Below are 15,825 nucleotides of genomic sequence, written 5' to 3' on the forward strand. Positions count from 1 at the left end.
CCTTTCCCAAACAAAAGCTCAAGGCAAGAAAACAAAGACAACAAATAAATAAACTGAACTTAAAAAAAAACGTTTGTTGTCAGCATAACAGTAAATGCCGAGAAAAAAAAAGTAAGAGTAAAATAACAGCAGCAGATTTTAACTATCAAATTCAACTAAATCAAAATAAAAGGGTCATAGGCATAGTCTGCTGTGCAGAGTGGGGCGACCCTCCAAATGATACAGGTGCTAATGCTGAATTGTCCCCTCCTCCCACTGCCGATAGGACTTCCTTACCCTTTGCTCTCTCCTCTCCCCCAACTTAATGAGGTAATATATACCTATGAAACCCAAGTTAGCTAACTCCTAATAAATAACTACACCTATCTGATGCCCATACTTCTATGGCATATCTGTCCTAAAGCCAAAAGATAGGACAGGGTGGGTCAAAGGTAAACAGCAAAGTATTACAAATAATCACAAATTAAGTCAATAGGAATGATTAAAACTAGTTTTTTCTTCTCATTAGTCCTCCTCTTTCTTTATTATATTTTTCTTTATATTTTCCTTTGAATGGTGAACAATCTGCCCCTAAATATTGTGGGCTATTGGAGTACTGACTTACATATTTTCTTGTAATATATTTTCCTTTATTTTTTTTATAATTCAAGTGTAACCTTTCTTTTCTTATCAAGTGTTATACTTGTAATTTTTTTTAAATCAAACTTACAAATAAAAAGTTTATAAAAATGAACATAATGTTTTATTCAAAATATGGCTCATTTCATGGAATAAACGACTTTCCCAAGTCTACCTAGCTAATATTTTGTTATACATTTTCCCCCAGGAACTCATCGAAACCTCTTTTGAACCCTGACCACATCCTCCAACAGATTCCACAATTTAATTCTGTGCTGTGTGGATAAAAAATTTATGTATTGCATTTGTATCCCACATTTTCCCACCTATTTGCGGGCTCAATGTGGCTTACAAAGACCTGTTATGGCATCGCCATACCAGGACGATTGGTGTAACAACAAAATCCTAAAAAGCAGCAAGCTGAGCAAAGTGATAGAAAGGTGAAGCAGGATAGGGTGAGGTGATGAAGTGTTATGATGAGTTATGGATTCTTGTTATAGGCCTTGTTGAACAGATAAGTTTTCAGTCTACGACCTGTCTTCAGTCTGCAGGTCATTAGTTTCAAGTTTTTGGGTTGTTTGGCAGGATAAACAACCATTTTTATTTAACTGTTCCACCCCATACTTGACTTTATAAATCTGTATCATACCCCCCCACCTTGGTCATCTTTTCTCCAGGTTGGAGAGCCTTAGGGCGTGTTCCACCCCATCATTTTTATTTGCCTTCCCTGAACCTTTTCTAATTCCACTATATTCTTTTTGAAATGGGGTGAGCAGAATTGCAAACACTCAAGGTGCAGACACACCAGGAATACAGAGGCAATAAGACATTCTCAAGGTTTGTTCCAGTCCTTTTCAAATAATTCCTAATATTCCATATGATTTTTTTTTTTTTAGCAGCTGTTATTGTCCATGATGACTCCAAGATCTTTTTCTTGGATGACTCCTAGCTCAGAATGCAGCATTTTGTACTTGTAGATGGGATTTTTTTTTTTAAGGTGCATCCCTTTGCCTTAAATAACAAACAATGTTTGGTAATGGATAAATGTCTAGTCTCCTTGTTTCATAAGATCCTTCTGCAATTCCTCACTATCCATTGACGTTTTAATGACTTTGGTCTCTTGTGGTTACTCACTGTTTTGTTTTGTTTTTTGTTTTTTTGGGGGGGGGGGGGGGGGTTGACTAGCTGGGAAGGAGGTAGGGTAAAAAGCTCGGGGGTTAAGGAGAAGATTCTACTAAGGCTGACCTGGATTTCACTGGTGTCTTGTCCAAGCCAGATTGGCGCTGAGTGCGACTGCTTCTGGTGACGTCTGGTGTATCTACCAGGCAACGTGGCTCAACCAGCCACCTTGTAGAAAGGGAGAACCTCTCGAACTCTGATGGAGAAATCAGATAAAACCCTGCAAGGAGAGAGAAGAAGTTAAACAAGTAGCAGAAGTGTACCCTTACAGCAAGGGCAACAGGGGAAAATGCACAGCGCCCCATGCTTAACTGAGTCAGCTTTGCAACTGGCAGCTGATCAAAAGTTAAAGCTTCTTTTCTCTCTCCATCTTCATCCCCATCTCTCGCCCTCCTCAACATCTGAAATCTTAAGTTCCAGGTGAGGTGGCCCCCACCAAACTGGCCTGCACAGGGCACTGAGAGTTTGTCAGTTTCTGATACTACAGTTTTCCTGCTTTTCTGAAAACACACATGGCCCTGCTCTCCCATTAAAGGGATTTTTTTTTTTAGCTATAATCTTTTATAGATTTTTTTTTTTAATTATTTATTTTTTTCAAAAAAATAATTGACAAGTTTCAATGTACATTGTCAAGGCAATACAGCAGTAACATAAAGTAAAAATATAAGGGCTACTTCCCATAATGTCAAAATAGGAAAAATTTATAAGAATTACGTCCCTTAACAGCAAGAAAATATAAATTACTTCCTCAGACCACCAACTAGGGATGGGGCTCGTACATATTTACAGAAGATTTTTATTTATCATATAATCATACAAAACAAGGCTTAATGCTACCCCCCAATCTTACTCTTTTGGCTTCACTTGTTTAGAATCTAGAAAGGCTAAAATTTTAAATGGTCTGGGGAGAAGAAAACGTATTTTGTTAATCCTAAACGGACTATACAGTTGCAAGGGTAGGCCAAAAAGAAAGTTCCACCCACTTCTAGGGTTTTCTGTTTCATTTCAAGAAAAAGCTTCCTTCTCAGCTGTGTGGATTTAGAAAACATCGGGGAAAATCCACCATTAAAGGGATTTCACTGAAATCTAGCAGGAGTGTTGGCACCTCAGAACTATATTTCCACCAAATTTCATCCCAGGCTATCCCCGATACATGATATGGACAGAGTCACTGCTTATTGACTAAGGGTGCTCTCAGTTACTGGGAAACATGTCTACATATTCTATTTTAAGGCAAGTTCCTAGACCAGAAAGATTAGAAACACCTTAAGATGCTGGTTACTTCCAAGCCTGGTTTTCAGGATAAGCAAAATTAGTACATTAACTAGAGGCTGCCAATTTCGGCTTCAGCGCCAAAGTCGGCCCCAAATTTGGGTTCAGCCATGCTTCAGTTTCAGCTGAAACAAACTCCTGCTTATGCCGGATCCAATCTCAAAATGGTTGCCGCAGGAAGTTGTGGCAGCCATTTTAACTGTGCAGCAGGCACAGGCAGGAGGAGTAAGTGGGGGATTGCTCCTGCTCTGATGAGGTCACTAAACCACCAGGGCTTCTTAAAGGTAGACCCGAGGACCTATGGGTGGTCAGAGGTGGGGGGAGACAGTTCTGGTTTCGGAGTTTGTGGCCAAAACCGAGTAGCACATTTTGGCCACAGATTCGGTTTTAATCACCCTCTAAAATTAATCCAAAATTCATAAAACCAGACCTCTCCAGCAAAGGACTTTAGCAGTGGCCGTTTCGCTCAATTACCTTGCCCATATTTTGTGAAGACGCAGGATGCGATGCCACTCACATCCTCTTTCCTGATGCAGCCATATCGGACCTGTGGCTTTAGATGAGGTAGAGATACAATCTGGATGTCTCCCAGGTTGGTCAGGATAACCAGGTTGTTCTCACTGTAGTCAGTCTTGCAGCTGCCAAAGTTAGCGACTGCCAACTTCCGTACACGGCAGCCCTCTACAGCTGTCAACTTCAGTTTCAGTTTGGAGCTGACTTTGGGCAGTGTAAATACCTGTCATTGAAACAGCATAAGAAATAGACCCTTTCTAATCCCATCACCAATCAATCAATGTCATTTAAAAGGTAAGGCAATAGCAGTGTTTAAAAATGTAAACTCTGAACTATTTCTATAGCTATCCTACATAAAAAGGCATGCATACCCATTATTGCTTTTCAATTCTTTTTCTGAAATTTTATTAAACTGCAATAACCATTAACAAAACACAACCAAGAAGTAATTGTTGTTTCATTGTTACAGCACACAGACCTGAGAAGTGTACAGAGACTGAACTTAGGTTTTCCATCAATGAAAAAGATTAGTCAAGAGTCAATTTGAGAAAGATCTTTTGTATATCAAAATGCCAAAATTTGGAATATTTATTTATTTTTTGTTACATTTGTACCCTGCACTTTCCCACTCATGGCAGGCTCAATGCGGCTTACATGGGGCAATGGAGGGTTAAGTGACTTACCCAGTCACAAGGAGCTGCCTGTGCCTGAAGTGGGAATCAAACTCAGTTCCTTAGTTCCCCAGGACCAAAGTCCACCACCCTAACCACTAGGCCACTCCTCCACAGTTGCTACTATTTGAGATTCTACATGAAATGTTGCTATTCCACTAGCAACATTCCATGTGGAAGTCGGCCCTTGCAGATCACCAATGCGGCCGCGCAGGCTTCTGCTTCTGTGAGTCAGGACGTCAGACTCACAGAAACAGAAGCCTGCGCAGCCTTCCACATGGAATGTTGCTAGTGGAATAGCAACATTCTATGTAGAATCTCCAATAGTAGCAACATTCCATGTAGAATCTCAAATAGTATCTATTTTATTTTTGTTACATTTGTACCCTGCGCTATCCCACTCATGGCAGGCTCAATGCGGCTTACATGGGGCAATGGAGGGTTGCCCAGAGTCACAAGGAGCTGCCTGTGCCTGAAGTGGGAATCGAACTCAGTTCCTCAGGACCAAAGTCCACCACCCTAACCACTAGGCCACTCCTCCACTTCCTTTTCAGATTCATGAAATGTCATCTTATCTTTTTTGAAAGGCACTTAAAACTATCAGCGACATAAAATTTGTCTTTAATAAGGAAGACTGCTGTAAGACCCTTCATATGTGAAGTTTTTTTTTTTCTCTTTTGCAATCCACCTTGCATCCTTAAGGCTAAAGGTGGAATATAAGTTGCAGAATACAATACAATCTGGACAATATATAAGCAGCAGTAAATACAGCACAAGAGATTTGATACAAGAAAGTTGGTGAACTAGTCCATCTTGTCCCTTCCAAGCACTTATAAGCAACCAAAATAATCTGTCTCACCGCTGATGCTTCTTTACCTTGAACTGCTCCTCAGATATCACAAGCAGCTGATGGCAGCCCTGCATGTCTGGGCTTTTGGAAAGGTCGTGTGCCACTTCCAATGGCTCTGGGAGAGGGACACTGCGGCCATCCAGGATAAGGACGCCTACCACGGGTGCTCGGTGCATTAACTGGATTTCCTTGGCTGAGAGAGAACAAAGGGGAAGCAAAATGAAGCAGATGGCATCTAGGCCCAAATGTCAGTTAAACAGATGTTAGTTGCTCTGACTAGTACAAAAAAAGGAATTATATTAGGGAAGGAGAAAATACGACTTATCTGAAGATAAAAGAGAGGAATAAGGGGAACAAAAACAAGAACTTGAGTTTATTAAGGTGATTTGTGAAGCACTTTACAAAGGAATCACTTTTGAATCATCTACCTAGCACAGCCTGTATCTCCCTGCTGGGCACAAAAAACCCACCAACAAATCAGCAGCATGTAGAGATATGGTACAGCTAGGAGCCCCCCCTTGGGCCTCCACTGGAATAGTGAAAAGGCTAAACCTTGGAGTTTAGGCTATTAAAAACAACTGGTAATACTGGCCAAAGTTAAAACTTTGGTATAATTGAGGCTTTGTTGGAAAAGCAAGGCCTAGTAATTAAGCCTAAAAGGACTTGAAATGGAAAAGTTAGGCCAAGGAGACTGAAATCAAAGTGGAAGTTCAGTTGCAATCTGAGATACAAAATGGAAGCTGAATTGCAATATGAGTTATGAAATGGAATCTTTAAGACTACGTGTCAGTTAGAAAAACATTGTTTGTCATGCCAGGTGCAAAATTAAGGAACTTAAAATAGAAGAAAGGCGGGTGAGAGGGGGATTTGCGGTTGACTAAGTTTTGGGTAAACAAGTTTACCATTGCAGTCTATGGGCCTCATTACTTTCAATGGAGTGAAAGGGTATAAAAGAAGACAAAATCTGGGAGGAGCTGGCAGAAGACCCAGATGCTGCCAGAAGTCTCGTCGGGCTGTACTGAAGTCTAATAGATGTCTCTGATTACATTGCCCTGTGTTGGTAAGCATAAATAAATATACATATCTTTATCTTCTGTCTTCTCTCATTCTTGTAGAACATCAAATATTTCAGAGTAACTTTGTAACCAAGATGATTACTACTAAGAGTACATATATTTTTATTTTTGTTACATTTGTACTCTGCGCGCTTTCCCACTCATGGCAGGCTCAATGCGGCTTACATGGGGCAATGGAGGGTTAAGTGACTTTGCCCAGAGTCACAAGGAGCTGCCTGTGCCTGAAGTGGGAATCGAACTCAGTTCCTCAGGACCAAAGTCCACCACCCTAACCACTAGGCCACTCCTCCACTGTTGCTACTATTTGAGATTCTACATGGAATGTTGCTATTCCACTAGCAACATTCCATGTAGAAGTCGACCCTTGCAGATCACCAATGTGGCCGCGCAGGCTTCTGCGAGTCTGACGTCCTGCACGTACGTGCAGGACGTCAGACTCACAGAAACAGAAGCCTGCGCAGCCTTCTACATGGAATGTTGCTAGTGGAATAGCAACATTCCATGTAGAATCTCCAATAGTAGCAACATTCCACGTAGAATCTCCAATAGTATCTATTTTATTTTTGTTACATTTGTACCCTGCGCTTTCCCACTCATGGCAGGCTCAATGCGGCTTACATGGGGGGGTTAAGTGACTTGCCCAGAGTCACAAGGAGCTGCCTGTGCCTGAAGTGGGATTTGAACTCAGTTCCTCAGGACCAAAGTCCACCACCCTAACCACTAGGCCACTCCTCCTTCAGGGACAAGGAGTCAGATGGGCGCAAACTACCTTATAGACAAAAGCCTTCTAGTAAATCCTACCGCTAATTGCCCATGTGTCCCATTTACACTGGGGACTTCATGGGCAGTCTACAGTAAGTAAATGCTGTATCATTAGTGCCAGTCTCCATAGTGAATATTACCCTGTGATGCCATCACACGTTCCTCTCCTCTTCTCTCCACGGGAGGGACACGCAAAGAGTAAGCGTATACTGTACCACCATTGGTGCCTGCCCACAGAGAAGGGCAATGACGGGAACCTGCAAAAGGGGGGGGAGGTGACAGGATAAAACTCTTTAGCAATGCAATTTACAGTGCACCCGCCTGGACTGTAAGCTCGTTCACCATAAATGCTGGTTTTACACAAAGGACACTCACTGTCTCTCAAGTAGGTGTCAGCAAAGTACAGGGTCCGGACGAATCCCGTAAAGGAGTCTTCTGCTGATCGTGCCTCAATCTTTCGCTGGATTGGGGCCAATTCCATTTCGTGGAGTGTGTCATGATCAAACTTCGCATTTGCTTCTTGAACCTTCCAGACAGATGTGATGGAGAAAGAAACAGGAAAAAAGGGAATTGTGAACCGGGGAGAAAAAGGATTAGCTTTGAAGCGGCTTTAACTGTGTTGGGCTGGGGCTTTTCTTTCCTTTTATAATTTGTTTAAAACAGAGACAGACTCACTCACTGGATAAGGAAAATGCAGGAATTGTGGGACAACAGTACAGAATGCTCTTCAAAATGTCAGTAAAATGAAAGAAACAAAAAATTCATTTTATGCTGAATACAAAATAAAATGGCAAATTTCCAACCACTACCAGTTTTTTGTACAATCTTACATTTCTATAGATAGGAATTAAAACAATAGGATATAGAATCTATCGCTTGAAGAGACCTGCATGATTATGGGACAGAAAAATATCTATTGAGGATTAGGTTAAGACTACCAAACTCATTTCATCTGAATCCAGAGCTGGGATTTGAACTCAACACATTGTGCCAATCATATAGCTGTCGACTCTGTTCTCCTAATGGGAAGAACAGATCTTTGAGGGCCACTGGCAAGGGATTTTATTTTTCTCAGGCATTTATTGAAGTTGCCCACACATCACCCAGCCGTTATCTGCCAACAAGAGACACAAGCTGACATTTTCCCTGCAGGTCTGCTGGTAAAATGCCAACAGAAATTTTCTTGTTCATATGAAGAAATGGTCTTGCCAATTCATAGCATTATGCAATAATAAACTTCAGCAAGTAGGTGGCTGCTATTATTAGTCTGGATTTAAAAAAAAAATCTTATACTGAAGTTATCCACCACCAGATCTGACACGCTGTCCACTTTCCAACTCACAAAAACAAAATGGACACAGGACTAGCAAAGCTCACTTCAATCCCCACAACCATCATAGTGCTTCTGGTGAAAACTGGCAAAGCTCACCTCAGCTACGCTTCCAACACCCACTGGTCTTTTCGAAACCCGGCTTCTTCGGATCCTCCTGAAGGACTGCCGCAAGGACTTCTTCAAAGATTTCACCCGAGACAGCGGTCCCTCCAAGGCCAGCTGGTCACTGGGATGTAATGTACACCTGGAAGAGAGAAAAACACATTCCCATTACTCTCACCACTGGTACTGCAAAAGTGTCTCACTATATCAGAGGTACAAGAGGTCTACAGGCTAGTCAGGTTTTCGGGATATCCCTAATGAATATGCATGAGGGAGATTTGCATATAATGGAGGTGACAGACATGCTACACTCTTCTGCATATCCTGAAAACCTGACTGGCCTGTGGACCCTCAGGACAGATTTGAGTATCCCTGTACTACATAATGAATTCGGCAGTGACATTTCTTTGCCACCTGGAGACAGGTAACTGGATGCACAGGAAGGCACTTTCAGTTCTACAGTGATACATTTACAGGCACATCAAAGAACGAATGTGTGTACCCACCGTGATCTTGGGACACACAACATGAAGCAGAGTCATTAACTCCCCAAACGCAGGACATCAAAAAAAAAAAAAAACCCTCTAAAAGATGCTGCTACCTTTCCAAAAAACAGAATTAATAAGTGAAACATTCCAAGACAAAGGAGAGGTTTTATAAATTAAATGAAATCTCACTGCACGTTCAGGTCAGCTGAAAATACAAGGCTTTATATTCAGAACACAGTCATATAAAATGAGAAATCAACACAGTGCATTTTAAGGTGACCCTCTTGCAGTAAAGAGGACCATCTTGGTCTGCCCAGCTGTCTTCTGGAGAAGATAAAGAACAGCCATACTGTGACAATCCAGAGGTCCATCAAGCTCAGTTTCCTGCTTCCAACAGTGGCCAATCCAGTCACAAGTAACTAGCAGTATTCCAAAGAGTAGAGCAGATCGTTCCATACATGCATAATTCTGTCCAACTCTTTTTTAAACTCAGCTAGGCTAAATGCTCTTATATTTATATCATATCTCCTGGCAATGAGTTCTAGAACTTAACTATGCATTAAGTGAAAAATATTTTCTCCTATTTGTTTGAATGTACTGCTTTGTAACTCCATGGTGTGTACCTTAATCTTTGTATTTTTTGAAAGAGTAAACAATCAATTTGCATTAACTCAGGGTTTTATAGATTTCTATTTTATCTCCTTACAGCTATCCCTTCTCTAAGCTGAAAAGTCCTAACCTCCTCCTTTGGGCAGTTAAGCATATATATTCTCATCCTTAAACATCAGGTCCACACTGCTCAAGTCTTTTACCCAACCTCGCCACTTCTTATCACCACCCTCTGCGTTTGTTATTCACACTGGACAGGACACTCCTGGGAGAGCACATATGCTTTTATATAATCAACTCAATAGAGCCAGTCTACCAACAATTACGAACCTGTATGACTGTCCCTCTCCCTCTAAGAAGTACACCGAATATACAACACATAAAAGATGTCAAACATTAATGGCATTACATGCCTAAATGTTGCACACGAATAGAAAAGTTGTGTGGTTTCCTTCCATGAAATTGGAATTGGTTGTGTAGAGATTATAGTCAAAAACAGCGAAGATGACGCAAAAAACGGACAAAAGAAAAAGAAAAAAAAGAAAAAAACAAAAGGAAAATACAAGAACAGTGAAAAAAAGAAAATTATAAAAAGTAAAAAATACAAAATGAACAAAAGGAAGAAAAAAATATATAAAAAACAAAATTATGAATGAAATATAAAAATCAAAAAAAAAGAGACGACACAAGGAAAATGAAAAAAACTCAATAGATTTATTAAGGTGATATGACTCGACACAGCTGTGTTTCGGCCCAACTGGCCTGCGTCAGGAGTCTGTTACACCATGTATGTATTCTCTAGTAATATCAGTCCTTGAAGAGTATTCAATTTAACGCACCTTTATTCAACAACACTCTACCTTTAAAAAGGCTGTGTGCACGGTCTGACAAAAATCGTTATAGAAGACTCTGGTGCAGGAAATTTATATATATCTCACTAGAATAGCTGCAAAACAGAGAGCCTTAAACAAATATAGAATAATATGAAGGGTGAATATATACTCTTCTCATGAAAGCCTCTATCCACCCCTTACAGCCAAAGTGAGATGCACTTACTTTACAAAGACCTGCCGCTTCTGCTGGTAATCAAAAAGTCCAAAGCCATGGCTGGTGCCAAAAGCCATGAGTTTCCATTCTGAGTGAAGAACCAGCGATGTCACCACTGCTGGTGGCTGGCACTGCACCAAGACAAAGGGCTGGAACCCCGGAGAAAAGCGTACTGGTTCTTCCCTGACCTTTAGCCTTTCATGACCTTTCCACCTGTAGCCTTCCTGGTCTTGTAAGAGGTCTACTAAGGTGTATTCCACCATATGATCTGCTCCCTCGTCATTCAGTTCCATTGCCAGTACCTAGAATGAAGTGGGAGGGAGGGAGGGGAGAGGATAGAGACCTTTCATGCCATTTTCCAAGATTAGATCACACTGTCCCCCCTCTCAAGCACTTCTCTCTTCTTTCTCCACTTGCCTAATCCGTGTTGCCTCACAGAGACCTCTCACCTGTCCTGCTGTGCCAGCAATGGCCAGATAGCCACTGTACTTGCACAGATAAATCTTCTGGACTCCTAATCTGGGGTCATCACTGTAAGGATCAAAGGAGCCCACCTGAAGGAAACAGAAAAACGAGGAGGTGGTATCAGTACAAGATGGTGCTGGGAAGTGGGCTCACAGCATTATTAAAAATTCACCTCATCTTACCTTACGTAGAGGTGGCCATTCATCCTCCCCCACAGTGTTTGAGTTATCATTGTGATCGGCGTCTGTCAAGAATACTCCCACCGTGCTCAGCTTGTAAAGGAGGCGCAGGCAAACCCCAGAGGCATCCCAAAAGCGCACAGTTCCATCTTCGTGCCTGTTCCAAAACAAGGAATATAGTGAGCCTCCACATGCAACAGGGACAAGAACAAAGAGCTGGCATCATCAGGTTCTCTAAGTGGGAAACATTTTTTGATAATACATGGGTCTACGTATACCTAGTGACCATCATTTGTATGCAATGATGATTGCTTGTGAAAAATCATGGGCCATGACAGTAAAGTTCATTGCATTATATTCAAAAAGAGTATATTTCCAATAGGAGTGGAGAAGTAACTTAATGGTTAAAGCAGTAGGCTGAGAACCAGAGAAGCTATGCTCAAATCCCACTGCTGCTTGAGACCTTGATCAATCATTCACTTCTCCCTTTTTTGACTCGGGAACAAAACTTAAAAGACTGTGAGCCCTCTGGGGCAGAGAAATAACTATAGTACCCGAATAACTGAAAGGCATGAGCTAAAGCCTAACCCCACCAATATATTCCAAATGGAAAACGTGGTGAGAGGAGGAGGAGCAAAACAAAACCAATGAAAAGAAGTACAAACAATTTATAATGTACAACAGAGGCACCATAACCTAATACCCTCTCAAACATAAAGGAGTTAATGTACAAAGGTTTTAAGCATCTTTTATACGAGTAGCAATAAAATTAAACTACCAGTCATCTGAATAAGTGGATGTTTAGCTACCAGAAAGTAAGAACAGGTAAAATTCACTTGGCAGGTTGGAGAGAGGGACTGTTTGCAGAAGAGTTTATACACTATGCACCCACATTTTAGAAAATGTACATGTCATAGCAGGCTAACACATGTACATTACGCCACTGTTTATCAACACATAAGGGTGCATGTATAGTTCTATCCATATGAGGTTTAAGATGCTTAAACCTTTGTACATTGACTCCATTATGGTTGACAGGACATTAGGTTACAGCAGGGGAACCAAGCTGACCAACTGGACCAGGACTAAATCACTCAGAACCAGAGGCTGAAAAGCATGTACATCCACCTACTGGGGATAGAAAATACTGATCTGGACTGGATGCCAAGAGGGATATGTCTCGGCTCAGTTTTCAGTTCTTTATCTCCACCTGCTGTTTGATGAACACAACTATCACTGAAGCTCTGGGAATGATGGGAAGCTATACAAAGTCTGTTTCAGTTATATAACCACTAGGTAAAAGACGTCAAGTACAAAATGTGCCTAACTAGACCGGGGGTCCTGGAAAAAAAACAAAGTCCTCCCAAAAATGTACCAACGTGTTTCAATTAGAAATGTCCATTGCAGCAGCCTGTAGAATCTGTGGACAGTGACATCTAATGACTAGATACATTATCTCACTTGGGTTAATTTTTCTTTTAACTCAATGGAATTTTGTTAAGACTTGGATCTGTCAAGAGAAGGCACGCGAGGTTGAAAGATAGCCCATGCTCTGCTTTCCCCACTTGTTCAAGAACACAATGAGGCGTATTTTCAAAGCACTTAGCCTCCCAAAGTTCCATAGAAACCTATGGAACTTAGCCTCCCAAAGTGCTTTGAAAATATGCCTGAATGCCATCCCATTTTAAAGATATGCACATGATGAAGCTCATACCACCTTAGAGGGAGACAAACTGCTATTTTTTGTTTTTGTTTCATTTGAAACCAAAACCAAGCGCAATGACCTCTAATCTGGGTTTTGCTCCTCCCCCTCCCCCGAATAGGATTAGCCTCCCTCCCCACTGAGCCTATCTTACAATCTTCCTTCAAAAAGGTGGTAAACAAATCCTAACAAATAAATCCATGGTGGTGTAGTTGGAGCAGGAGGGATCACCAGTCACTTGCCAGCTCTGCTCTCAAAATGGCTGCCACCGCTCTGCCACTAGAAGTTGTGGCAGCCAGTATGGGAAGGTGTGAATGGCGACTGCTTCTACCCTGACTGCATCACCAGGGATTGCAAGGTAGGCCGGTGGGGGTGGGGGGGGGGGGGGGAAGAGAGGAGGGAGGGAGGAAGAAAGTTTGAAGTTTTACCTTACACTGGGGTAAAAAAAAACAAAACAAAACAAAACATAGGAGCATTTCAGCTGAAACCAAATACAAACTGACAATGGATTTCCGGCCCCTTTCAGTGCTGAAACCATAATTCAGTTGACCTACACCACTTTTCCTTTCTTGGCTCAACAACGTTATGAGAGCACCTCAGTTATGCTTGAGAACTGATCTTAAAAGACAGTGACATTCTGAAGTGCTTACCCTGTAAGAAGCAGATCACGCTGTGGGGGGTCTGGAGACAGGTTGTTTCCACCACCAATTGGCCACGACTACAGGAACATAAAACACATCAGCTGCTTGACATTTTCATTTTTATGTTTCAACATTTTTTATTGATGGTTCAACCTTATAAACACGGCAGGTAGATCTGGTATTATACAACTCAAATAACACCGCATATCTGTGTATTTGCAACAATAACAGCCATCATCAACCATTTTTATCATTTTCACCCTCCTTTCCCACAGGCCCGACTCCCTAGATTCAAAGCATTAAACATAACACATCTGTATCGGTAGAGATCAACTGTTGTGCATTGATGATGGTCATCTGGAACAAACGCCTTCTTATATCTTTAATACATCCATATCAATCATATATGTTCCTGTTAAAATCACCACCCTCACACCCATCCAATTCGGCCGATAGGCTAGTCTCCAAGGGCTTGTGTTCTGATAGCCCTCCAAGACCTTTCCCATTCTTTATTATTACCGCTGCGCTTTGGCCAGAGAAACGTAAACCCACCACCATTCTAACCAATTACTTTTAAACAAATATTCCAGTTCCCCCCTCCCTCTATATCCCCCCCCCCCCCCCAATGTTGCTTCTAGTGTCTCTTCCTTCTCCCTCCCTATCCCAATGTTTTTTGTTTTCAACTCTGTGTTATCCGAGGCCGCAGGGTCCCCCGGTCCCCCCTATCTCCATTCGTTCTGTCCTCTCCTGTTCCTTATTATTTATCTCCACAAGATATCGAATTCAACACCAGACTGCGGGCTCTATGGGGAAGGGACTGAATGTATCTATTCCACGTTTGTAAGAAGAGTTTTTTCCGGTTAAGCGTTGAATGTGCATATTGGAATTCCAGTAACATCAACCCGTGAAGTCTGTTCCTCCAATGCCAGTATGACGGGGCTTGATCGCTGGTGAGATTTTCATTTTTAATACTGCACATTTGAAAGCATTCCCCTTTTGCTTTTTCTACAGTTTCTTAAATATATAGAACCCAGGGAACGCAACAAATCATTAAAATGATCTTATATCGTAATATAGCGAATGTTTACAGAAACCACCATCCAACCCACCGCCCACCCATTCAGTCCACATTGCCAAGGACACATTGCAGCTACCATTGTGATGGCCTGTATAACAGTATCCTAAGGAGCTTAGCCGAGATTGGGTGGCACAGCCGGTGGCGGGAGGCGGGGATGGTGCTAGGCAGACTAATACGGTCTGTGCCAGAACCGGTGGTCGGAGGTGGGGCTGGTGGGTGGGAGGTGGGGATAGTGCTGGGCAGACTTACACAGTCTGTGCCCTGAAAAGGACAGGTATAAATCAAGGTAAGGTATACACAAAAAGTAGCACATATGAGTTTATCTTGTTGGGCAGACTGGATGGACCGTGCAGGTCTTTTTCTGCCGTCATCTACTATGTTACTAGTACATCAACACAGCTTCAACACAGACTGAGGTTGTTTTTTTTTTCCATTTAAAATGTGCTGATCAGCTTTAAAAAGGAGACCAACTCAGCACACTTATTTTCCACAGAAAGGAGCATTCCTCTATAGGCACTGGACACAAACTGCATCTTAGTTTGGATAAAAATGAATTTATCCACATATTCATACAATCATTTAAAACAAATGTTGCATCACACCATCTGTGCACAAGGCATGCGTGGGAGATCAGACTGCATGCCTTTAGAGCACCCTTACCATGCTGGAGTAGTGAGAATTCTGCTTGCTCCCAGCACTAATAATCCTCTCCCAAAGCTTCAGTGGGATGTTGGAGATGTGGTAGGAGCAAGTGATGGCAGAGCAGTGCAGGGACACCAGGTAGGGAGACTGGATCACTGGCCAGCCTGGAGTCTTCAGATCAATCACCACAAGCTCTTCGTCAGCCAGCACAACCATGGCACAGGGGTCATCAAAATCTGTAAGACAGTGGCATATGGTCATCCCTCTTAGGAACATTGGATTTCCGAGACAGTATGCTGACTGCAAAGCAAACAGCTTCGTCTGTACTGTGCTTGAGGCAGTCAGTGGAACACTGAGGTAGACAGCACAAATGTTTAGCAAGATAAAGCAAAATAAATAAATAAATAAATAAATAAATAAATAAATAAATAAATAAATAAATAAAGAGTCTGGCAAAGTCAGTTTGTCTTGTGTTATCGCTTTCCATGTGGAAAAACCACAAAATAATAAAAATAAAATGCTGCTTACATTAAAGGCCAACTGAAACTTGGATTCTTGGTTGACAAACTGAATATGCAGCCAAACTTTTCTGTTCAGT

General features: G+C 41.8%; 1 protein-coding gene across 5 annotated transcripts in view; it reads right to left on the reverse strand.

Annotated features, from left to right (window-relative positions):
• The window catches only part of LLGL2 (LLGL scribble cell polarity complex component 2), an 86,545-nt gene that overhangs the window by 9,554 nt on the left and 61,166 nt on the right, over positions 1-15,825 (reverse strand). For all 5 annotated transcript variants that reach the window (XM_030208265.1, XM_030208268.1, XM_030208263.1 and 2 more), the window contains exons 11-21: positions 15,246-15,463; positions 13,517-13,584; positions 11,168-11,321; positions 10,970-11,074; positions 10,530-10,822; positions 8,371-8,518; positions 7,317-7,467; positions 7,082-7,198; positions 5,130-5,296; positions 3,544-3,805; positions 1,864-2,017 (exon numbers count right to left, since the gene is read on the reverse strand). In XM_030208265.1, coding sequence (XP_030064125.1) covers positions 1,864-2,017; positions 3,544-3,805; positions 5,130-5,296; positions 7,082-7,198; positions 7,317-7,467; positions 8,371-8,518; positions 10,530-10,822; positions 10,970-11,074; positions 11,168-11,321; positions 13,517-13,584; positions 15,246-15,463 — 1,837 coding nt within the window. The remainder of the gene's footprint in view (positions 1-1,863; positions 2,018-3,543; positions 3,806-5,129; positions 5,297-7,081; positions 7,199-7,316; positions 7,468-8,370; positions 8,519-10,529; positions 10,823-10,969; positions 11,075-11,167; positions 11,322-13,516; positions 13,585-15,245; positions 15,464-15,825) is intronic.

The sequence above is a fragment of the Microcaecilia unicolor genome, chromosome 6 (genome assembly GCF_901765095.1).
Source record: "Microcaecilia unicolor chromosome 6, aMicUni1.1, whole genome shotgun sequence".
NCBI classification, from domain to species: Eukaryota; Metazoa; Chordata; class Amphibia; order Gymnophiona; family Siphonopidae; genus Microcaecilia; species Microcaecilia unicolor.